Source organism: Opisthorchis viverrini (genome assembly GCF_000715545.1).
Source record: "Opisthorchis viverrini unplaced genomic scaffold opera_v5_242, whole genome shotgun sequence".
NCBI classification, from domain to species: domain Eukaryota; kingdom Metazoa; phylum Platyhelminthes; class Trematoda; order Opisthorchiida; family Opisthorchiidae; genus Opisthorchis; species Opisthorchis viverrini.
The window spans coordinates 300155-324971 of NW_008751898.1; the positions used below are offsets into that span (position 1 = coordinate 300155).

Consider the following 24817-nt stretch of genomic DNA (forward strand, 5'->3'; position numbering starts at 1 on the left):
TATATATATATATATATACCCAGTCTGATGATGACACCACAAACCAGCCCTTCAACCACACTGAATTTGTACATGTCTGATTGATATGGAGGGAAGAGGGCGTGGTTTTTAAGGTTTCTCTGGCGTCAGATTTCCTCAGCCGTATCTGTGAAAAGTTAGCGTAGTCATGCTTGGACGCCACAGTTACTTGTTGCGGCATTCTCTGTCGAGGAGGATGGCGTTCTATTTAAAGCCCTCAACACATGGCTGTCATTCCATGATGACACCAACAGACACTCAGAGTTACTAAACGCGCATAAACGAATACCTGGCATACAGTATAACATGAAACATAGACTTATTTTCCTGTTTCATTAATACAATACCGTCTGAGGTTCATTACAGTGACGAAACAGGCACATTGCATTTCAGAGTGAGCCGAGTGTGGGTAGATGACATTCAAATATTGCAGAACCGCTGGCCTAAACTTACCGTGGTGAGAGATGACGCGACGGAATCGTGCAAAGGCGTTCCAGGCACCGTTTTGTCACGTGGTTCGTTTGAACTGGCTGAGCTTGAACGACTGATCTGGGAAACATTGGATGATGCAGCGGTGCAAAATCGAGAAATCAGTCGTCGGACTGGATGATCCGGGGCAAGACTCGATAATGGAGGTTGATTACGACGAAGCTCACTCAGCTCGCGCTCGCGTTCGACATCCGAAATTTTTCTGAACACCAACTATACAGTGAAGGGAATAAAATAAAACAACAACCGTGGCATCATCGGGTTTCAGTTGGTTGGCGAAAGCTAGTTCCCATTTCTACTGAGTCGAATACAGAGAGGTTTCTTGATAGCTGGATAAAATCTACTTTGGTTCAGGTTCAAGCCTAAAACGGCACAGCTGTGCTCATGCGAGGTTGTTGTTACCTGCCCAGTATTCATCCATACATCCTTTACTGTTAATCTGTTTGTGTATAATACCTAGAAGTTGGCCACTGCTTCGCGCTTTACTAGTTGACAGTACAGAATACAATATCACTCACTCGATTCCGAAGGTTGTAAGTAAGCACCAATGACCGGGAAAAGGAGTTTGCGAAAGCAGAGTAGAACTTGAGAACTTCAAGTAGATTGTCACGTTTAATGCAGTGTAGATCACAGTAGGTTAGGGCACGCACACTGGCCGCACTTTGTCCGACGTCAGCCTCCTTCCAGACAGGTTGTCCGAATACGTCACCCTTACCTGTAATAGAACAAAGAAAAAATAAAAAGGTCGAATGCTTCCTCGTTGTCCTACTTTTGTTTCGTGGTAGCTTCCAAAGGTAGTCAAATGGCTTTACCTCCCTATTCAACGTCCGAGAAGTCACCGCTCCTCCTTTGCTTAGCCGAAATTTCAAGCCGACGAGTGGAACATGAAGTATTTCACAAGTACGGTGTGTGGTGCCTCAACCGTAGATCAGTCTATAGAGCACTTATCGGGTGGACAACACGTCGCAGGTTGGAATTCTATCTAAAGACACTCATTTTCATACGTATTAAATGTACTTGGGTGAACACTGAAGAGTATACGGGTTCTTTTGCACTCTAGGTCGCATTCGACTGACCCGAAAACCGGTACCGTATGTTTTGGAACATTGTAGTCGAAATTCAAACCAGTTTACAAGTAAACAGAAGACATCGTGTGCACTAGCCCGAAATATAGCAAATTTGGGAATTTTCCTGCAAGTGTTGGGAATGCAGCTAACACCATTCGAAAACCAAACAAGGGCACTCGATAAAATTCCATCAAGCAATTCCAAATCCAGTTCAGGTAGCCTGCCCGACAATGTAGTACTGTCAAGTAAACAAGCCACCCGTCGGTTGCACATTCGTCTGTTTTATGCATTAGCTTACCATATGAGTTTAGAACATCGTGTCGTTCCCTTTGCAATATGCAGATCATTCAGGATAAACACACAGGAAGAGCACATCGTACGACTCGTCCTCACTGTATATTCAAACTGATTTTAGCGTACTGAATTCAATCACGTCTCACTCTTCAGTTTATCAAAGATCCATCTGTATGGTGTACCATTAACCACACTGGTTACAAGCTGCTTGCTACCTATTCGTTAGGCTAAATGACTCGTAATGCTTCTTAAGCCTGTGAGAACGATCCTGATAAAGCATCTTTTGAAAAATACCTACGGAGTTTTCGTGTTTGTCCCCTAATGTTTACATAAGCGAAAACGCGGATTTTTGTGTGACTTTTCCTAGAAAACATTAATGTGTCACATATCTACGCATTGGGATCCCGATGGACGTTATTCTAGTGCGTGTGTGTGTCAGGGTTTCAACTAACTGTCCACAGGCCATGTGGTGGTGAAGATGTATTACTGCTGGCTGAACGGTCGCCCAACTCTTATCGGTCCTTGGCTTCCTGCTCCACCCGCTATGGTACACCAAAAAGCACGGTGCCTTCACACAGCCCTTTATGAAGAAAAGGGAAAATTATTACAACCGTATTTATAGGTCAGCGTCTGCAAGGTCGTGGTGGAATTTCCGTGTGGGGGGCGCGGGCGCGAGAAACGTCGAACCGAAGATGCTCGATCCAGATTGGCTGGCATTCTAACCACTCAGGGCATGCCTTCGTTTGGTTCGTAGCCTGCACACGAGACTTCCGTCTAAATGATGTGATGTGATGTTCGGTTATTGGGGACGGGTGGCCTCCGGACAATTTGTGAGTTCTTTTGAAACAAGCTTAGCAGATGTCCTTGCAGCCTAACTAGAGGGAAATGTGGAGACTGAAACCCCAGGTGTCTTCCGCTTACAAAGGACATTTGGATGGTATTTTGTTCATTGACAAGAAGATCGGGCAGGTTGAATACCTGCTATGTGTTTCCTAGTCTGCTTGGCCGAAATAAAATTTTGAGCTTACCGGTGTTCCCATTTGAAACACGATCTATTTTAGAAGCAGACTGACTGATTTTCATGCCATCACACCTAGAAATGTGTGTTGCTGCCGGCTGATTATCCGGATGGCTTTATTGAGAAGTATCTGGAGACACGTAACAAGCGGGATTCACAAACAATCGTTCCGAAGAAGCTAATTTTTTCTTTAACTTCCGTGTCTGTGAAGGTGCACTGGTTCTGTAGAAGGCCTAATAAGATGTTATCCTGCGAATAAGAAATTATACCACGCAGCTCACAATCAAAGTGGTTCCTCTCGTATCGATCAAAATGTCCACATCATTTTTATCCAATATGTAATTTACCTACCAGTCCACCTGTGTTTGTGCCGAATCCTCTGTCGGTAACCTGGCAACTCTAGGAACGCGAACCAAAGAATACCTTTTTAAATACATTTGTGTGCTATTTTGTGATACGAAGTCCTAATTATTTTTTACTCTCCTCGCCCCATCAAAGCAAAATAAGTTCGTCGACCACTGAGTTGTAATGAGGTAGTATTGTAACACTGCCCTATTCAGGACCGGATTTAATTGGCCGGAGGTAGCGGTATGCGCGTGAACCCGAGTGTCGTCACATTTATTAGACGAACCAGTTGTGGTGAGACTTCTTTGAGAATCACGTTGGAAGTGATATTTTTAGTGTTGTCTGTTCGGCACATTTGCGGCAAACGAGCGTGAATGAACTGAAAATTCCGATGAATGACTTTCCTTGAATAAAGAGCTGTGTTTTCAGAGATGATATATCACACTACACCTCAGGGATGTGCAAGTTTGTGCCTGGCAATACGATGCTTATGCACTCTATCATATTATTCCTTTTAATTGTCCGTAGACTAATTCGCTTTCATCCGGTTACTCGACTAATATGGTTCTATGGGGACAATTAAGTTTCATTGTGACAGGTTACAGAATTACTCCTGTTACTTCAGTAGGGAGTTTTGTCAGTCGAATGGTGTTCAAGAAATTGACCAATTAAGGGATCAGTGATCATTCAGTTTTGAGGAGAATAATATATGCAGGAATTTCGTCCGGTATACACGCGGCCCATTTAGATGCGTTTCATGTCTGACCATTGCGCGTCTACACTCGACTCACTTTACATCGCTACTAGCAGCGCATAACTTCGGAAACGTTACCAGAAAAATTGCAAATACCTTTCGTAAACTCGGATTTGGACGTGATATTGTATGTGAAAAAAAATCTCTAAGCTGTAACACCTTCCGGTGCCTAGCTGCCATGCCACCGGAAGGAGCCACGAGGGTTGGGACGTTGCCTGGTTTCTCAAGCCTAAACAGGAGAAGTCGTAAGGCAGAGGTCGGGTTCGAACCACGAACCTTCCGGTCAGTAAATTCGCCCTCCAACCACAAGCCACTAGAGCAACCTTATTTCCAGCGATATCAGTTCTCCTCTTCCAGAGACCACCTGGAGCAGTCAACTAAGCATGGTCTATTCTGAGAGATCTTAGATTCAGCTGGACTCTAAATGGCACGCAAAACTTCAAGAACTTAATTGATTGGGTGCAAGTGTATCGTGAGTCGGAAAACTTCACATTCTCTGTAACAAACTTCTATGGCGATGTAGAACCAGGTGAGTGTAAACCGGTTGAAACAATGCAACCTTCAAGTCACAACCAAATTTTAGATGAAAAGGTGGGCTGACTGAAGTGTACTGTGATGAGCATATGTCAATCAGTTTGCACGTTTCTCGTAGCTGTACTCTTTCCTTCTGTAAAGACGCGTGAATCATTATGGCATGACGATTTCCATTATTAAAGAGATTACTGGGTAACATAAGATGGAATAAAACTGGGGAAAATTAAACTGTGTTGAACGCTTTACGGTTCACCGTTTCGCTTCGGAGTAGAACTTTAATTGAACCAGAATCCACATATACCGTAGGTTAAGTGCAAGTTGAATTGCTAGCGATTAGTTTTCATTATGGACAGTAGGTTTAAATAACAGCAGAAAAGCCGTATAGCATTAAAAAAACATACTTGAATTCTATAACAATGTAGCCTGATGCTGAAATTCCAAACGAACGGAAGTTACAGTTGAACTAACATAAGAACAAGCAGAGGTGGGATAATAATCCAGTCCACCTCAAATCCACTTTTTTCTCATAGTAATATAATAAGCTTGGAGTGAGGAGTTATAGTAAAATAAGACGAACCTGTAATCAAAGCTCAATGCAATATCTCTAAGAAAGACTGCATATTTCGGTTTTATCTTGATAGCAGGTTTGAAAAGAATGATAGGGAACTTCGTTATAAAGTGTTAGGCTGCAGGATTGTCGCCAAAAGTCCAAGTATCATCGTCGAAGTCTAAATGTAGGAAAGCTGAGTTACTCTGCCAGTTTGTACGTCTTTAGAAATAGCCCAAACCTACTAATTCACTGGAGAGAAATAGGGGGGAAATCGCAGTCATTAGTTCTACCTGTTGCGTGTTTTTGAAAGACACTACTCACCAGTAGATAACTGAACACCCTGTTGTTGATTGTGCATGTCCTTGAGTGAAAATATGGACTAAAACTTATGCAGCTTTTAGTGTACTATGGATGGATGTGCGGTCTTTGGTTTGTTTGCTGAGCCAAGCAATTTGATTGCATGTGTAGCTACTGGCATCCCCTTGTCACCAGGGTTAAAGCGTATGCCTACACGGGCTTCTTTTGCAGCACATTGACACTACATTCCAGTAGTCACATGCATCCACATTAGTGCCACAGTTCACTTCTGTTTGATTTCTCCTCCGAACCATGTATGGATCTGCAATGTCATTACAGGTGATTTTTGTCTGGGAACCAGTGATTGCTTGGCAGTGGTGAATGAGTATTCCGTATTAACTTTGTAATGTACTACTCATAGGGTTGCTGAATATCCGTCGACAGCCCACGACCGGTTTCGCTCTTTTTGAAGCTCTCAGGTAGGCGCAGTCCCCGAGTTTCCGCCAACCGGCAAAATTCCCAACCCTTGCGAGACCGGCTGTGGTCAAATTTTGGAAATAAACTAGAATTATAAGTTCACACCATTTGATAGGGAATCTTCGGTATCCTGAAAAATCAAATAAGTTTCGCCAATATATGACTATACCTCTTGCAGGCAATGCATACCCGGTCTTAAAAAGCTACGTTTTGCGCCGCACGAAAAAGCTGCTTGCATGTATTTGATAGAGTGGATTGAGGAGAATCTAATACTGGTAATTTCTACCAAGTAATTCTGGATTAGTAGTTAGGTTTCTGTTGAAACACCAGGCGTGAAGTACAGACTAATCCCTGACTCTGACCACGGAACGGACGTAAGGCATATATTTCCGGTTGTCTGCGTGTGGATCTCATTCATATCCCATGTTGCATACGCTGCTTCGATGCTTAATCGCCTGACCGGCTAGTTTACTGTTGAATGCGGAGCCTACCGACTACGGGAGAAATAAAGGAGCCTGAACAGAACAACAGCTCCGACTATTCACAGGTGACAAAGCTTGACATCACATGAGCGTGAACGCGCGAGGACCAGTGGTGCTCACTAGACAAGGTCAGCTAGTGTGAGACAGGTGATAGATATCAACGGAGTTGACAATAATGGTAACGGTCTTTCAGTTTACTCAACAAACGAACAACGTTTTTTAAACAGTGACAGAACTGGGAAAATTTTAAACCAAAAATGAGCTGGTGGAATGAAATACCTCTCGGTTGGTTGAGTGACGCTGGTTGTACTCATTTTGCAGGACATCCAAATACAGCTAGAGGTGGTGGAAACAACTAACCAAATTTTTACTTAATCAACTACATCAGTACTTTAGTGACCGCACCATCAGTACACTACTACGTAACGCCAGTAGAGCGGGACAAAACTTCAACTCGTACGAGGACCGGAAAATTGGCTTGTCTGAGTTAATAAACTATTTCTAATCTTAAAATGTCCGGACAATGAGAGGTTGCTAGAAGATTTCATAACAGGGTATTCAACAAGGCGATTCATGGATTATTTGAGTGCGCGCAGAAAAGTTGTGGAGAGAGGCTTACATCATGTATTTGTTTAGGGGACCATCAAAGTTAAGTGAGCTGATCTGGCATCAGTTTCGAGACCAATGGTTCTGGATAGAAAAAGAGTAACTAATCACTGGTACTTCGCACTTCACCATCGTATAACCCAACTACACCTCTGCTTTACATTGCAAAATAAATATTGCAGCAGTAATGCATTAATCCGCTTTGTAGAGTGTTTAAACATATTTACCAAACCTCGGATAATTCGTTCGCCTGTCGTAACTCCGCGACTCAAACACCATGTTTGGCTGTTACGTGCACTTTTCTAACACAGAAGTTTATGTTCCGTTGAACCGCATGTTTGATGTTTGGGTCAGCTGGCCGTCACAGAGTACAACTGGATCCAAATACCCGTATCATGGAACAAGCACACAATAGCATAAATTCCTTTTTGGAGAGATGTGTGTTGACACATAAAATTTGGAACTGACATCACTTCTTCGACTGTAGCAGTTCAGATTTCTTCGTTTTTAAGGAGGTATATGGGACAGCCTGAGTTGCCATTATGACTACTCGTAAGTAACGTATGTCTGCCGGCTAGCTATCGGAAACCTAGACCACGTTGAATGGCAAAATGAATTGGCTAGCCCGACTGTAAACATAACGTTTGGATTAATTTGAGGAATCTCAACGCCGTAATGAACTTTTATTCATGTGGGAACAGGTTAATGAAACGAGATTGGTTTTAGTCTTAGCAACTCAACGAATGGAAAACATCGATATTTTTCGGAATTCAAGTAGGGGGACCTAGTGAAAATAAAGGTGACCGCAATGGATATATTGGATAAACCATCCGACTTTTCGATTACCTAGGGTGGTCTTTATCAAGGAATAAATGACTGATATTAAAATGCTGCCAATTCGGTTATGCGGAGACTGGTCAATTTAATCTCACGTGTGCTGCGATTAATGGCAACATCACGTGTCCTGCTGCTTGCGCGCGTGTGTTAGGATATACATGCCTCAGATCTCACCGTGGGAGTGAATTATCGTCACGGGCGGCTCTGGCGCTTGGATCATCCTTGAAATACAAAATAAGTCGTTCAAGGGAACCTGGACATTACAGTTGACACAAAATGAAGAGGGACCTCCAAAACAGCACTGTCCTTTTGATTTCGGTCTACACGAACCCGGGTGTGCGGTCAGTCATAAATGCAACTAATGGAGACAGTGCGTAACTTCGAGCTGAGGTGACTCATGCGTGTTAATGCATATCTGAAACATAGTACTATTGAAAGTATGGAGTGAGCCAACCAAGTGAAGCAACGGTACCAGTCTTCTGGGCTTGAATTGAGCAGAAGACTAATATATGTACACTATTTGTTATACATGGGTGTTGTATACCTGCACTCCAGATTTCACATTGACGGTGCAACACTGATTCTCATAAACGCCGCTAAATGTCTTTTACAGTCGGAGTCAACTGCTGCGTGGGAGAAAGCCGTTATTTGTTAGCATGTGAGAAAAATTTGTTTAGGGGACCATCAAAGTTAAGTGAGCTGATCTGGCATCAGTTTCGAGACCAATGGTTCTGGATAGAAAAAGAGTAACTAATCACTGGTACTTCGCACTTCACCATCGTATAACCCAACTACACCTCTGCTTTACATTGCAAAATAAATATTGCAGCAGTAATGCATTAATCCGCTTTGTAGAGTGTTTAAACATATTTACCAAACCTCGGATAATTCGTTCGCCTGTCGTAACTCCGCGACTCAAACAAACATCAGGGCACTCCTTGAAACTCTCATTTCCCTAATCAAACAATCATTCTGGATGCCGTTCCGAACCGTGCAGTTACTGCTCGAGCACGTTCTTGGTTGGATCTTTGGCAGCTTGTGTCAGACGACCGTTGTTTCTTTGCAGTGCCCGGCTGGTAGTTTGAACACTTCACCGTTTGGGCATGAGTGCCCGATCAGCAGTGTGATTGGCTCGCACTTAGGACGTAGCAGTACTCATCACGTATTATGGCAGCTGCAATTGAAGAGCGAGTGGTGCTATATGCCATCTAATTGCGCATCAGGCACTCGCCGCCAAACGGTTGGGTGTTCAGACTACTGTTTTGGACGTCATGGGTTCGAGATTTCCTGGTGTTTCGTTGTTGATCAATCACAATAAGGACGAAACAGCTGCACAATGACCCTAGGCTTTCCAGCATAGATTGGTCTAACGTACAGGACGAAATCTCCGCTAAAAGCCCAAATCTCGTCACGCTACCATCTATATATGTCTAGTGAATTCAACAAACGTCAACCATCTTCAGTGGAAAACCGAACACATGCATAGAGGATCGGTAAGTTAGATGGTTGTAACCTGCTCTATATCTAGACGGTTTGATGTCTTACGGAGATAAAAATTTGATCGATCAGTTGCAGATAAATGATCGAATTAGAAAGCGCATAGTAGCCCGGATTGGAAGCATCATTTGAAGACTATCGTGTGCTGCCTAGATAAGTTTCAAGGCCAATTAGTCATTTCTTAATTTGTTTCTAGATAACCCCGAAAGCTTTTTGGAACTCCACGTAAATCAAAGGTAGTTCAATAACTTTTTATTTGTGTCAAGATTTACGCTACCCGCAAGAGCAGGTGGAAGACTTACAAACGATATCTCTCAATTTAGTTGACTAGATTATAAGATGGTGATGATGATGATTAGGACTAAGTGATTAATTTAGATGATGTGATGTTTCTGGTAAATTTGTCCCGATTGTGAACGATTTATTATACTCATCATTCCATGTTTGGCTGTTACGTGCACTTTTCTAACACAGAAGTTTATGTTCCGTTGAACCGCATGTTTGATGTTTGGGTCAGCTGGCCGTGCCGTCACAGAACTGGATCCAAATACCCGTATCATGGAACAAGCACACAATAGCATAAATTCCTTTTTGGAGAGATGTGTGTTGACACATCACATATGGAACTGACATCACTTCTTCGACTGTAGCAGTTCAGATTTCTTCGTTTTTAAGGAGGTATATGGGACAGCCTGAGTTGCTATCATGACGACTCGTAAGTAACGTATGTCTGCCTGCTAGCTATCGGAAACCTAGACCACGGTGAATGGCAAAATGAATTGACTAGCCCGACTGTAAACATAACGTCTGGATTAATCTGAAGAATCTCAACGCCATAATGAACTTTTATTCATGTGGAAACAGGTTAATGAAACGAGATTGGTTTTAGTCTTAGCAACTCAACGAATGGAGAACCTCGATATTTTTCGGAATTCAAGTAGGGGGACCTAGTGAAAATAAAGGTGACCGCAATGGATATATTGGATAAACCATCCGACTTTTCGATTACCTAGGGTGGTCTTTATCAAGGAATAAATGACTGATATTAAAATGCTGCCAATTCGGTTATGCGGAGACTGGTCAATTTAATCTCACGTGTGCTGCGATTAATGGCAACATCACGTGTCCTGCTGCTTGCGCGCGTGTGTTAGGATATACATGCCTCAGATCCCACCGTGAGAGTGAATTATCGTCACGGGCGGCTCTGGCGCTTGGGTCATCCTTGAAATACAAAATAGGTCGACCAAGGAAACCTGGACACTACAGTTGACACAAAATGAAGAGGGACCTCCAAAACAGCACTGTCCTTTTGATTTCGGTCTACACGAACCCGGGTGTGCGGTCAGTCATAAATGCAACTAATGGAGACAGTGCGTAACTTCGAGCTGAGGTGACTCATGCGTGTTAATGCATATCTGAAACATAGTACTATTGAAAGTATGGAGTGAGCCAACCAAGTGAAGCAACGGTACCAGTCTTCTGGGCTTGAATTGAGCAGAAGACTAATATATGTACACTATTTGTTATACATGGGTGTTGTATACCTGCACTCCAGATTTCACATTGACGGTGCAACACTGATTCTCATAAACGCCGCTAAATGTCTTTTACAGTCGGAGTCAACTGCTGCGTGGGAGAAAGCCGTTATTTGTTAGCATGTGAGAAAAAACTGTAACTGCTTCCAAAAGTACCGGAGTGGGAGCAGAAGAGAGAGACCTGCTCATGAGCCTAAGAAGGGGTTCGACTTTAGTTGGTGCGACAGGAAGCCTGCTGTTTTCCGTGAATGCGAGGAGCGAAAAAGAGTGGGTAGCTTGGATAAGATCAAGAGAATAAAACTGCAAGCGATAGCGTTGGCCATTAATTCTGCTCTTAAGTGTACCTGGTGTGTTGGCACACATTGAATTCGCGTTTCGGCCCCAGATTTACATCGGATGGAGCGATAAAAGAATTAGTGAAAATTGTTTCTTCAGATTCCAGACATGATGTTGCTGAACGTTTCTTCGAAAGAGAACAGCAATGTCTTCTTAAATGAGACACAGGACTATGTGATGGCATGCGATACAGGAGCCATTGTAGTTGATTCAGAAATGCGACTTATAGCAGCGTTCGAACTAGCTTTAAGGACTGGTCCTTGAGAAAAGCTAACAGCAAGCGCATGACATTTAGCTGCAACATACATGATAACATAAAGATTTTCTTTTGCTTACAGCTAATGCTTTATACTACGCACTGTTTTCAAATAGGGTGTTTTATACAGCCACACTAACGTTTTCTGACTTGAGCTTTATTTGATTTCAGTTGCACGGGGTTGTAGTAAGTGGATGGAGCGTATTTATTTTTAAGTGCAAATTATCACCCGCTTATTTTCCGTCTGCTTGCACAAGCTTGAGTTGATTTTCTTGGATTTTGCAAAACCGTTTAGAGACAGTCCCACAGAGTGAGCTCCAGATGTATCATTTTTCTACTTTTTTTCTCATGGGGAGTGCGGTACGTTTTCTTTGTTTGTCCGCGTGGGTAAACGGAAGCAGGTGTCTTCGAAATAGTCCAAGCGAATGGAAAACTAGAGGAGCCAATCAGTATGAGCCGAAATTTTCTATTAGAAATCTATGTACCGATTGCTCTGTCACCTGTTGGGTTAAATTGATCCAAAACATCACAAAAATGACAACTCTATGCATTGTCCACGAAGCCATTTGCAAAGTGCTTGGAGTGACAAGGACGCAGACAGCCTTTAGTCAGGTCCTCAGGTGAAATAGCCTGACGTATATTCATTCAAATCCCTATAGGAAAGTGCAGTTCACTTTCATGTGCACACCGATGATGAATAGCCCTTGTGCACTCTTAGAAAACAAGGTCGAAATAGCCCAGTGATTATAGTGTGAACTTACTAACCAGAAGGTCCACGGTTCGAACCCAACATCAGCATCCCGACTACCTAATGAGCTTCGAACCTGGCGGAACAAGTGATGAGATATACGTCGATTTTGAACAATCATCTCAGGCTGCTTATATCCGGAATTTATGCAAACGTTTCCATCTGATGATTCATCACCAAGTGTCCGCCATAACAAAACGGTAATTACAATTGCTAATACCGTGAAGAATTGACCCAACGTTGTTGGCTGGAGAGTAAACCCTGATTTCTCCTTGCCTGGACTAACCAAATCTATCTCTTAATGAACGTGTCTTGTGTGTTGCACTCTTCTCTACTGCTCACAAAAACTGGAGGTCCTCATGGCCCCAGGAAATTCTTTTTTGATACATACACAATGAGCCTTAGAAATTAAATCTCTATGCGTGTATGGATGCGGGATCTGATCGTTGATATAGGAGGACATCTGTATACCATAGAACTATCGTCATGAAGGCATAATTATTTTGGGAACGAAGTAGATCCACTGAGTTTCCAGTTGGCTAATTAAAGAAACCTGTTTCAGTACATCACAATGACGATGCGAATCCAGCGATATCACCCGCGGTACTCAGAGGAGCTGCCGTCCACGGCATTCACGCTTTCGGTTCTTTTGGTAGACGTTAGATGGAGAAACGTAAGTGTTTCGCCAAACGGACGACAACAGTCTGTGAAAGGATTGGTTATAAATACTGGCCTGTGGGTCGGTAATGGTACGTGGTATTGCCTACATTATGGGGAACAGCCGCTTAGCTGCCCTCACCTCGTTCGACAGTGAAGATTCTGCAATAAAGCATGCAAAAAAATTTTCGGACTAACCGATCGATCCTTGACTGGTTTCAAATAGGACCAAAATTGTCAATACGTTAATTAGCTCGCAACCGTTTATCAGCGTAGTGTGCCATGACGGTCCGTTTTCAAAATGGAAATCCGATGATAGCTTACTTACCACGCACTACCCTTTGTAAGTGTATTCTTTGAAACTGATGTTCGTGGTGAAATTATCGGATATGATTTCGCCTCGGGGGAATTCGCATTGCGCATTATGCCTCGTGTGTGAAGCCATTAATAATGCACTTGACTGCGGATATATCCGCAGCTAACCCAAAGCGGTATCACGCCAATTAATTCCAAAAAATTAGTCTATTACACACACTCGCAACAGGATCTAGAGGATGTCTCGAACTGTAAAATCTGCTGAGGAATAGGAAATAACGGACCCTTCGTTTCTAAAGACCTCACTGTGCAGGCCAATCTAAAGAACTCAATATTACCTTGAATTCCATCCAAGTTGTGAATTCGTTTTCGCAGGATTCGCTGATACCGACTACCTAATGAGCTTCGAACGTGGCGGAACAAGTGATGAGATATACGTCGATTTTGAACAATCATCTCAGGCTGCACATGTTTCCATCTGATGATTCATCACCAAGTGTCCGCCATAACAAAACGGTAATTGCAATTGTTAATACCGTGAAGAATTGACCCAACGTTGTTGGCTGGAGAGTAAACCCTGATTTCTCCTTGCCTGGACTAACCAAATCTATCTTACCAAGATAGTTGCCCAATAGACGCTCAATAAAATGTGCTTAGGTAGATGACCTGCCACAATATCTTGACAAGTTGGATCATCGGGACTCGGAAAACCTAACTTGCGTGCTGTGAGTGTATAACAGCATCCCATATTCTATAGAGGAAAATATCGGTAGCTCAGACAGTGTAGCAAACGACCAACATCCCATCTGACGACCTTTTCAACGTGAACTAATCTTGTCTGACCCAACTGAAATTGCTTATGACGCCACTAGACTCACTCAAAATAGCAACAACTTCATCATCTTGGATCACTTCCAACGATCCTGAGATGACAAAACACAATTGGTCGATGCTTTCACCTTGATGAAAGATCAGATCTCCAGGCGCAGTGTGTTGAGCCGTGAATGAAACAGCCAGAGCTCGTAGGCAACTTTCGCTGGCTAGACGGAACGCGGGATGTTCACTAAATACAGCTCGATACAGGTGTATGCACAGGTCAGCCTTCATGTCTTTTGGACAATGGTTCAAAACCTGCAGCAAGAAAGGAAAAGAGATATGGTTCACCTCAAGTTATCTAATCCACTCGACAACAAAACTGCGAATATCCCAGAAATCAACATTGTCAAAAATCAATCTGGAATCCTACGAAAAATCATGTCTTTTTGAAGCGTGTCCACTAAACAATCGACAGAAAAAACTTAGAATTTCTGGTTATCCAAAGTGTGTTAGAGGCCTTAGTATCCAGAGATCTGTATGTATGAGATAATATTTTTCGCAGTCCACTCATTTGCACATCCATTTGGTTTAAACGGGAGACCCAGCTGAATTCCAGCTGAAACTCTTGTTTGTGATATTCACCGACTGCTTTTGCTGCAACACGTTCTTAAAGTATGGGTTCACACAGAACATAAGACTGGCGGGAACGCGAGAATTGCGTCTACTCGGTGAGTCCCAAAATTGGCAAAACTGGTCGTCGGATGTCGAAGAGTCTTCAGCGATAATTTGAATAATGTTCCTCCAAATGTTAGGCTGTCTTGCAAATAATTCTAGACCAGAATTTCTTTGTGAATCTTCATTTGAAGAGCAGACCCAGTGAAGGCCGCTTGACATTCTCATATTGTGTTACTCTGACCCCAAAAACAACAACTGCGAAGTGAGTTCAGTCGACCCTCCAATAACGGAAAGTGATGACCACGAAGACAACACGCCTGGGCGTTCCACGTTTTAGAACATGATATGTACTATACTCATAGAGTTTTTTTTAAAAAAGAACTTCAATAGGTTACGAGATTGGAAGAAGCTGCTATTGAGTAGGTGCTGAAACTCTTGTGATATTCACCGACTGCTTTTGCTGCAACACGTTCTTAAAGTATGGGTTCACACAGAACATAAGACTGGCGGGAACGCGAGAATTGCGTCTACTCGGTGAGTCCCAAAATTGGCAAAACTGGTCGTCGGATGTCGAAGAGTCTTCAGCGATAATTTGAATAATGTTCCTCCAAATGTTAGGCTGTCTTGCAAATAATTCTAGACCAGAATTTCTTTGTGAATCTTCATTTGAAGAGCAGACCCAGTGAAGGCCGCTTGACATTCTCATATTGTGTTACTCTGACCCCAAAAACAACAACTGCGAAGTGAGTTCAGTCGACCCTCCAATAACGGAAAGTGATGACCACGAAGACAACACGCCTGGGCGTTCCACGTTTTAGAACATGATATGTACTATACTCATAAAGTTTTTTTAAAAAGAACTTCAATAGGTTACGAGATTGGAAGAAGCTGCTATTGAGTAGGTGATCAGCGAGGAATCCTTGGCTCTGAAGTCCACATTTCAGGGAAGCTGGACCATCAAAGTAATCGTTGGACATAACAACTTATACCTCTTTATATAGCAGCCTCTCCTTGGATAACTTTTCCTGCATTTCTTTGACCCGTAGAAGCTTCCGTATTATATCCCGGCTTGACTTTCAAAACCATTTTTCGTTGACACTATAACACCGGGGACACACCGAGGACACACCGGGCAAGAAATCAATTTTAGTAGTGCAATTATAGTTTTACCTTAAGCAAAAAAAGGTTAGCTGATGAGAAAAGGTACCCAAAGATGCACACGCTATGTCTTAGTAATTCAGGCTGACAACTTTTCAAGTTAGGTTATATTGACTATTTCTGAGTGAAGACAGGTGTATACGAATGGGAAGTATGTTTCATATATATTTTTTTCTGCTTCAGTGAATATTTTTATGCAAACATATAGCAATACATTTGGCTAAGTATGTTAATCTAGATTTTAAAAAATGACGGGAATCCACGAGAACCTCTGGAGTAACTGATGGAAATCTCGTACAGTTTTCTGACGAGGTCAACGAATAGACACAAATTAAGGTACCTGTCTGTTGATTATAGGCTATCCCTTTATTGTTAAAATATGTGAATTTATTGTGACTTCAAAAGTGGTAGTTGTGAGTGTACTTTCTAAAGTTTTCGCTGGTGTTATGCAAGAATTAAACAGGTCCGACTCCTCGCTACCCTTGATAAAGTAGGACAAAATGCGCATCTCACTGAAGTGCACGACACAAACTTTCGGCCACGAGGGTGAGGCAACAGTGTGATTAGCTCCCATCCAGACTGAATATAGCGCCACACATCACTCAGTTACATGATCTGCACCACGCAGTCACTTGACTGGTTCTTCTATTGACGACTTTTCAGATGGAAGCTTCGCTCGTCGGGTGAATTCTACTCTTCCTTTAAGCTACTTATAGATTGCTGGTAGTATGAGGAGATTTGGGGAAAAATTAGTCATAAGTGCAAGCGATCTATGCTGGAAATCAAGTAACACTCCAGAGTTGCTCCGTTACATTGAGCATCATAAACAGTGGACATGACACCACAGGTGGTCTCATCCATGTTCCAAGTATATTTTGTCTAGGGTTGGACAAGTGGAACGGAGGTGGAGTCAGAGTCTGTTTTTCACAGTTGAACACGTTCAGCAGGTAGAACATCAGAGTATGATGTTTCTGCGGTGTCAGCGAAACTAGGGGGACGGCTCGATTACTATTAGCCTTCTTCCCTCTTCGTTTCCCAAGAAAATTTACCGTGAGGTGAATCGGCTTGCACAAAAATCAAATTCTGAAAATAGTACTTACGATGGGTTATTCTTGGTTTCGCAAGTTTCAGTTTGCAATTCTTGCCAAAGTAAACTTGTTGTTGATAACAACCATAGGGCACACGATATGTTTCACTCAGTAGTAATGAACGCTTAATACAGTGAACCATATTGTCCTCTAGAAAAAGGACACAAACCATTCACCACAAATGCGAGTTGTACACCTCTAAATGCAACTGAACATATCCGATCACTCATTTCAAATCGCTGCTTCAATAAGGACCTTTGGACCTTGTCATGCGAGAAGGCTTGTACATTTAAATTTGGCACTCTAGTACGTTCATCCTACGAACCAATCAATCCTTCCAACCCAAGCCACTCTGTGACTTCTTTGTGTGCGGTCCAAACGCACTTCATCACCTAGGTTCAGTCGCAGGCTGTAAAAAGAATAGGCAGCAACTTCTATCATCAGGCGTGAATGTCGTATTTCAAGTGTTTGTTCTGTTGCTATACTGAGCCAAGACTTGTTGTGTATCTGTCTCAGATGGGAAGTCGATTACCACGCAAATTCCAGTGAACTGGTGCTCACAATAAGACGAGACTACAAATAATCGTTGGAGATGGTTAATGACAGATACTTGAACTCCATCCGCTGACATCAGTAGCGAAGCTAGTCTAGGTATGTACAAGTACTCCCAAAAGGAGCAATGAATACGGTTTTCATGTATGGCAAGGAAGATGTATAGATGTGGATCAATTCCACATCTTTAAAATGCCTCTTTGCAACAAGACCCCAAATGGAACAGGTGGCAATAGGCGAGATCGCACAGTAACCCAGGATGGAACAAGTGATCAGAGTATATGAGAGACATAGTTCCCTGTGCTACAAAGTTCGCTGTTTATAAGTTCAGTCTGTCTGGTACAACACGGTTACAAAAGTAGTTTATCCAAACAGTAGGTTACTCCTCGTTCCACTGTTTTCTGAGCTTTCAATATTCACCCCAACCATAAATCCAACGGTCAGATGTAGCCTTGCCTTATCGTGGTAACGTGCAACCCAATTCAATGAGCATATCTAGGCGAACAATCAGTGTGAATGCCTTGCAAAATAGCGTGATTTTGATGGGTGATACCAAGCCACTACTGTCCAACGGTATAAACTGTTCAGCTACAAATCATGTTGCTTTTATATTAACATGAAAGGTATAGTGATAGCCTTTGATCTGTTCATTGAGCTGGCAGTTTGTTTGCAAGGTTGTTTGCCGAATGACAATGCGCTGTGAGAGAAATTGCGCCATGAGCGGAAGTACGTGGTCGTCACGTGTGCATAGATTGCTTAAGCATTTGTTCGTTCAGATCGACCTTGATTTATCATTGATTGTTGAGGTGAGATTACCCATTGGCTTGTTGGGTGGCCTATCTGCTGAATGGTGGATGGCCAGAGGGCTTTAGGGCCTCACCTCTCCGGTGCCATCTACTCTGTGCTGTTCTTTTTTCATGGTCGTGTGAGGAGACTTGGTACTTTTCAATTGAGGGTTCGTCTAGTCAGTCAGGCTGAAAAGCTGAAAACACTGTACATCTGGTTCGTGTTTATTAGGAATCATCAGTAGTGTGTACCTGACGGAACCCAGAGTTTCGAACGCGCGACCTTCTAGCCAGTGGATATCTGGCAGCTCGACCACCAGCGGCTGAACAAGGTCATGGTTAACTCTCACCCAGACAGGATATAGTGTCGCTAATCCTTCGATCAGAGAAACCACATCACGTAGTCATGTATTTAAGTCTTGCTCTTTTGCCTGCATAGCGTGTCCTGTTGTGGTCCACTGTTCTGATGGCAGGATCTGACTCAGTGGAACCACTAAGCGTCCCATGATCTTCACGTCTTCCTGATACAACTTATGTCCAACTTGACCTTCAAACATTGAAATATTAGGTGACGTCGTCTTATAGCTGCGTTGTACTCACTCACCCGTGTAGCGTTTTTCCAGTCTAAGTAATACAATTTAGTTGTAGTTCTTGTAGTTGAGTGCGTCGTCGTCTATATTGTCGAGAAGTTTTGTCATCAGTTTCCTCAATTCAGCGGCTGGTCTGTGGGCAAACCACTGAACCCGTATAAAATGACCTGCTGCAACTTCGAGGCCTAAATGTACAAACAACTGAAAGTAACTAGAATGGGACCAGTACTGTCTGAACTAATCGCTAAATAATTAGTGTAAAACATAGAACCTACTCTATCACCAGTCATCAAACCGATTTCACGCCATCTGGGCACCACCAGTTAACCAACGAGTTCAACTGGAGACCCAATCCGCTGTTCTGGATTGTTCACCAACATAAACCATGTTCACAGACTAACTAATAATGAGCTGTAATCAGCACTGATTACAGTACTGACTGGACAATTAATAATCGTATCTTGCAGTGTTGCATCGGCAACATCGGCGAGGACATCTCTAAGATATCGTATAAATCGACTGGTTCATCTTGTGTGTGGAGTTTCTGGTCCTCCAGGTTGGGGACTGGAACCTGCATTGTGACGTACAATGTACTTGCATTTCCAGCCGAACACCGCTCCCTTGCGGTCAGGGTTTTGAGCCGAAGGCTTTGATGGAGGACTATAATTGCCTTCCTATCTAGATGTGGGCGTCCAGGCATGTACGACCATGAATTGAACATATGCGAATAAAATCATGCCACATCGGCCATCGTATGGTGCCCTTAGCTGGGTGGCCTTGCTTACTGCATACGGCAAGACGGGTAAGCGAAAACAGACTACTACAGACACCTCTCTTCTTTCTCTTTCACATACTCCTCTTCACCCTCTTCCCACTCCATTATTAACCCTCACTTTTTAGCCACAGCAGTTAGGACTGATGGCTCCGTTCGTCCTCCATCGACTTCGCAAACATCATCAGTGAGCCATCCAAGGGACAACATCCTCAGATGTCATACGTCAATGAAGTATCAGTGTTGAACACTGACGTCGTGCTGTCCATGATGATGGTGATGATGACGATGATACGATCAAAAACATTCTGCTTCTTAGTGCGTCCTTGCCTGTGCCTCCACTCATTTATGGTTCCAAGAATAAGCCATGTTGTTCGGTTTTGTTTGAATGTTAGAAATATAACAGGTTTTTATCTTGGTCCATACTGAGTGTAACCATAGAGTACCGTTCGCACATCTCTTTACCGCCACTAGAGGGACAGACTACCGAGTACTTTGCCATTTCGCCTTGATAAAATATTCTAGGATTCCTTTCGGTATTTCTGAACCACAAGCTCTAATTGTAGACTTCAGTGACTAGTCCAGCTTACACGGGATTCTAATTTAAGCAGGCTCCACAGAGAAGACATCACACAATTGATTCATTGCTTGAATTCACTTAAATCCACTTAGAACCGTTCAGAACTCACCGTGTCCGTATCTACACCACGAGTGAGTGACCAACTCGAGGTGACGTAATCAATCACCCTTTCGGCCAATTCTTTCGGTACACTGTGAATTCGTAGAAAATCTTTCACGCTGGCCATGAGTTGTTGCAGCCGCGCACGACTTGCATGCGTCTGTTGTAGAATAGTTGTGACGTTGCCAAATATGGTCGCGTACACGAGTGCTAAGGGGGGAGCAAAATGGTTTGTAGTGAGGAAAAACAGTGCACAATTCACAATGGCTCACTGCTGTACTTCTGAACAAAGCAACAATACAACCAACTGCTAGGTAACTGTCTGTGAATTAGGACTGACTGAATACAGAGCTGTGTATCTTTGTATCAAGCAAATCAGAAAAGACGATGGAACTATTGAGCGTCAATCGATCAGTAAATGTAAGCAGAGTGACGACGAGTCATTCGTGATTTTCGGCTTCGGTCTCTCTTCACATAAATCTTGGGTGCATCATTATTATCACCCTGAATATGAACAGGTGCTTTAAATCCGCGGGAGAATGCATTTGCCTGGATCACTAGCTGAGATATTGCGCACTGCGTAAGCCAATCCAATTTATGATATTGACATTTTAAAGGTAGCGGAAACGTTCGTTCTTCCGTGATATTGTTTGTGGTGTTCTCATTGGTCGTATGACATGTTCAACGTGGAGATTTGGTACGCGTGTTCCAATGTCAGCAAGTTATCTGAGCGACGATTGACAGCCACACAACAGACAATGGGGAATACTTGGAAGAAGTGCGTTTGCAGCAGTTTTCGTTGGTAAAACTGCCGTTCAAGTGATGTATGTTAGAAATCAAAATATATATTCTATTCGATATTTCTGTTCTTCGCCTGCGGTCCGTGGTACTTGGCGTTTAATGTTGTTCATGTGCGTGGACCGAGGCAAGCCTGCACCGGCAAAGCAATGCGTCGGGTGCTGAATGAGTGGTCAGGAAGTGTGCACTCAGAACCTCGACGGCTGCTCCACAGGCATCTAAAGGCTTATTTGGAAGAAGCGATAAAGCTCTGCAGTTGTCTTCTGGTTTCAGCAACGGTGCCACGTAGATTATTCATAGATAGAGATTTACGAAACTGTGCAAAGTGAGCCGATGTGGAGTGACATTACGACGAAGAGGGGTATTGCATGCACTGAGTAACTTCTTGCGATAGATTGTAGGGGGATGGCTACACGCGTTTCAGTGAGGGGGCGCTCACGAGATAAAACCTTGGAACAGACGACCTTGGAAATTCAGCTTTACTTAACTGTGCACCGACGATGTCTCCTCGACTGGGGACGAAGCGTTTGCAAACCAGATGCCAAGCTCGGCGAACAGATCAACTACCATCTGATCAACAAGGTAAATACTCATGTTAAGTTCACTTAGTTCAACAACACAGATGGAGAAAGGCGAGCTATAAGGGCTCAGCTCGCACTCACCGTATACTGTTCTACTTTTCTGAAATATCACTGTAATTGTTCTGACACTGGGTAGAAAATACGGAGAAATTCGGCTTCACACAATACCCGTTAAGTGTCCTGCCAGTGTATGAACTCAGCTGCAGTATAACACTGGGGTGGCATGAGGTCGTAGCGCACAAAGCCCTGGTTTGGAAAACTCAGTTGAAGAATCTGGTGGAAGTGCTTGATATGCATCAAGACCCATAATTTGAAGGTGCAAATTGTCTGAAAAGACAAGCTCGTAATTAAGTAATCATATTCCTGAAGGAACGTTCGAACAACTCCCGTGTGCGTATCATTGGTGAACAGTCTACGAGCATACTTTCGGCTGACGACATGCGGTACCTAGAAGCATAGGTGGGTAAAAAAATCACACCGATAAGAAAACAGTGCGTGCACATTTACACTTGCAATCTTTTATCCGTCCCGGAGCTCATACTCCTTGGGGAAAAATCCACTTTTCAAACATTGCCGTGAGAAAGCAGATCAACTCAGGTGGAATTCGCTGCAACCAATGTACAAGAACTGACCTCATTTTGAGATAAGTATCTGGTGCCAAGTGTTGATGCAAAGCTGTCTGTTTTCCAGGTCAGAGCATGGATGGACATGATATACTCAAGTTTTTTGATTGGGTATTGAACTAACAAGGAAAATACACTTGTATCAGCCCTTTATCGAGCCACTTCTTTACAGAATTCAGTCCCCCATGTTGCTGATCGTTTCATCAATGCACAACTCCGACCATCAGCAGGAAAATGTNTTAGTCTGCTACAAACTGCACAATCACATCACTTCGAATCATAAAATCGTGATTTGTTTTTGAAGGAAATGATCAGGAACCGAAATTCAAGCTATGGACTTGGAAATAATGTACAGAAAAACAGAAAAAAAGAGAAACGTTCCATTTGAAAGCGTGCCCTCAGTTGTTTTCGAGTCAGAGGTAATGATCTCCAACATATACAGCAGGGTTCGGCGTGGAAACGTTTGTAAAAACCAGCAGCGGGATAGAAAGTAAAGAACAGTCAATATTCTTTAAGCATCAGTTAGCGCTAGCACAGTCATATCTCACGCATTGGAGAAGTGTCGGTCTGTGTTGAAATCAAGAACGGACCAACCGAAAAAGACAATAATGGACGGTCATTTCAACAGTAGCGTGGCCGTAGGAAGCAAGAAAGACAGACCACAACTCAACAAAGATTAAGATCGGACCAACCAGAATCCAGGTTATTGTGCAAGGGCTGTTCTTTGTAAACTGTATAAATAAACACACGAAGAGAAGTACTACCCAATCAACAGTGCACTGAAGATGTCTCCTCGAATGGTGACGAAACGTTTGCAAATCAACTGCCAAGCTCGGAGAATAGATCAACAGCCACATGATCAATTACCAACTAATGCACCAGCACTACCAATATTCCAACACATTACACGCATAAGTGTTGTAATTATCCGGGAAGTCCAAAATGATGGGCAAACACAAGTAACTGACTGCGACCTTAAAAAGATCCAGTGCAACAGCAGCTTCAGCAGGTTGAAAAAAACAAATACCTCGATATGAAATGGCCATCTGTTCGTGATCCAAAAAATATCGAAGTAGATGGCACATAGGGCTGGGGTGGTAGTAATTAAATGATCTCATTTTATACCATGATCCCTGTTCACCGAGACTATGCTCATTACTATCACCGTTGCTCGGCGCTCTCGAAGAGCGATTAGGTCAAGCTTGATTAAAGTCGTAGAAGTAGTTGCTCTAAACCCCCTCGAATACGCTGTAGTACAGACGTTGGAATAGTCTTCCGAGTTGCGCTGAAACCTGATTATGACGAGCACATAAAGGTTCATGCGTAATCCAACCGCACTGCAGAATATGTACCGAACTCTCCGGCTGATCAGAATCTCCAAGACAAAAGCCGTCTGATCACCATGACTAAAGCGTTTTTAACTACCTCCATCAGCAAGCTAAACCGGAGCTGGATAACGTGGACAAATAACCAGCGAGACAAAAGTTTTGAAAACGCAACCCGTCGGTTCGTAAGAGACGAGTCGACCGGATCTTGCCAGCAGCGACCATCCGCTCTATTATGCAGACATTCACTCCTTGGTGTTCACACATGTATCTTGGACCGGATTCGAAAGACTGAGCTCCCGAACGACTTCGCCGAATGCAGATTCATTAACCACGTCATGTAGTCCTCGGGTGCAAAGTTCCCTGAGTAGTTTACGTGTGTGAAGGTATTGAGTTGTCTTCCGGTAGACCCAGCCAGTCACAATTAGAGCGCCCGACATAATTATTCAATCCTGTGGCGGTTTTGCGGTGAACCTGACCAAGAAACCGCTAACGTGTGAGTTTCGATAGGGGTAGTTACTTCTGATCTCCATTCGAGCAGTCATATTGGCTGTTGTGAGAGGCTGTAGACACAATTAACCTCGCAAAGATAAGGAGTATCAAAGCATGACACGATCCAGTGGAGTAAATAATTCGTCGGCTCAACTCTTAGCTCATCTGGACTAACGTCCGAGCTATCTATTCTTCACCACAAGAAGGCGGATCAGCGCTAGAAAAGCTATCTCCCTGTTATATCATTCAACCTGTTCCGGTGCGGTGCTGATTGCATGTGTGGGGCTACCGGTGTCGTAGTCCCAACAAAAACAATGCTGAGGTCGAGTAAACGTCTGCTCTGTTGTTAATACTGGTTTTAGCTGATGATGAGAGGCCATTGTAAACAGGTAATGACCGTCTCCGGAGGACAGTGACAATCGCCATATGACTAATGATATTCATGGAACAAATGCCGTAGATAGATAATGGTTGAAGATTAAAGGAGGCAGGAAAATGCGGTGTCGACCTTGAAAATCCAAACCTTAAGAACAAGCTTGGATTGAGTGTTTATGAATTGAAAAATTGTGAAAAATGATTAGTGTGAGTATACAGTACAGTACAGTGAAGTATTTACTAGATCGGTGGTCGTTGTCTGCGGATTGGTTCAATGAGGTTCCTCTCAGTCTAACAAGGATAAATTGGGATACCGAAAGTTGTTCATTATGAGATGATTTTAAACGGTGACCTTTTTACCAGGAGAAGAATCTGGTCACCAGCAATCCCTTTCAC

The 24817-nt window shown here is 43.1% G+C and overlaps 1 protein-coding gene across 1 annotated transcript in view; it reads right to left on the reverse strand.

Annotated features, from left to right (window-relative positions):
• The window catches only part of T265_08858 (hypothetical protein), a gene marked incomplete at both ends in the record, with an annotated part of 52864 nt that overhangs the window by 2905 nt on the left and 25142 nt on the right, over positions 1–24817 (reverse strand). The window contains 4 exons of the mRNA XM_009174775.1: positions 472–720; positions 1026–1222; positions 13991–14243; positions 20238–20437. Of these exons, the coding sequence (XP_009173039.1) occupies positions 472–720; positions 1026–1222; positions 13991–14243; positions 20238–20437 (899 nt within the window). The remainder of the gene's footprint in view (positions 1–471; positions 721–1025; positions 1223–13990; positions 14244–20237; positions 20438–24817) is intronic.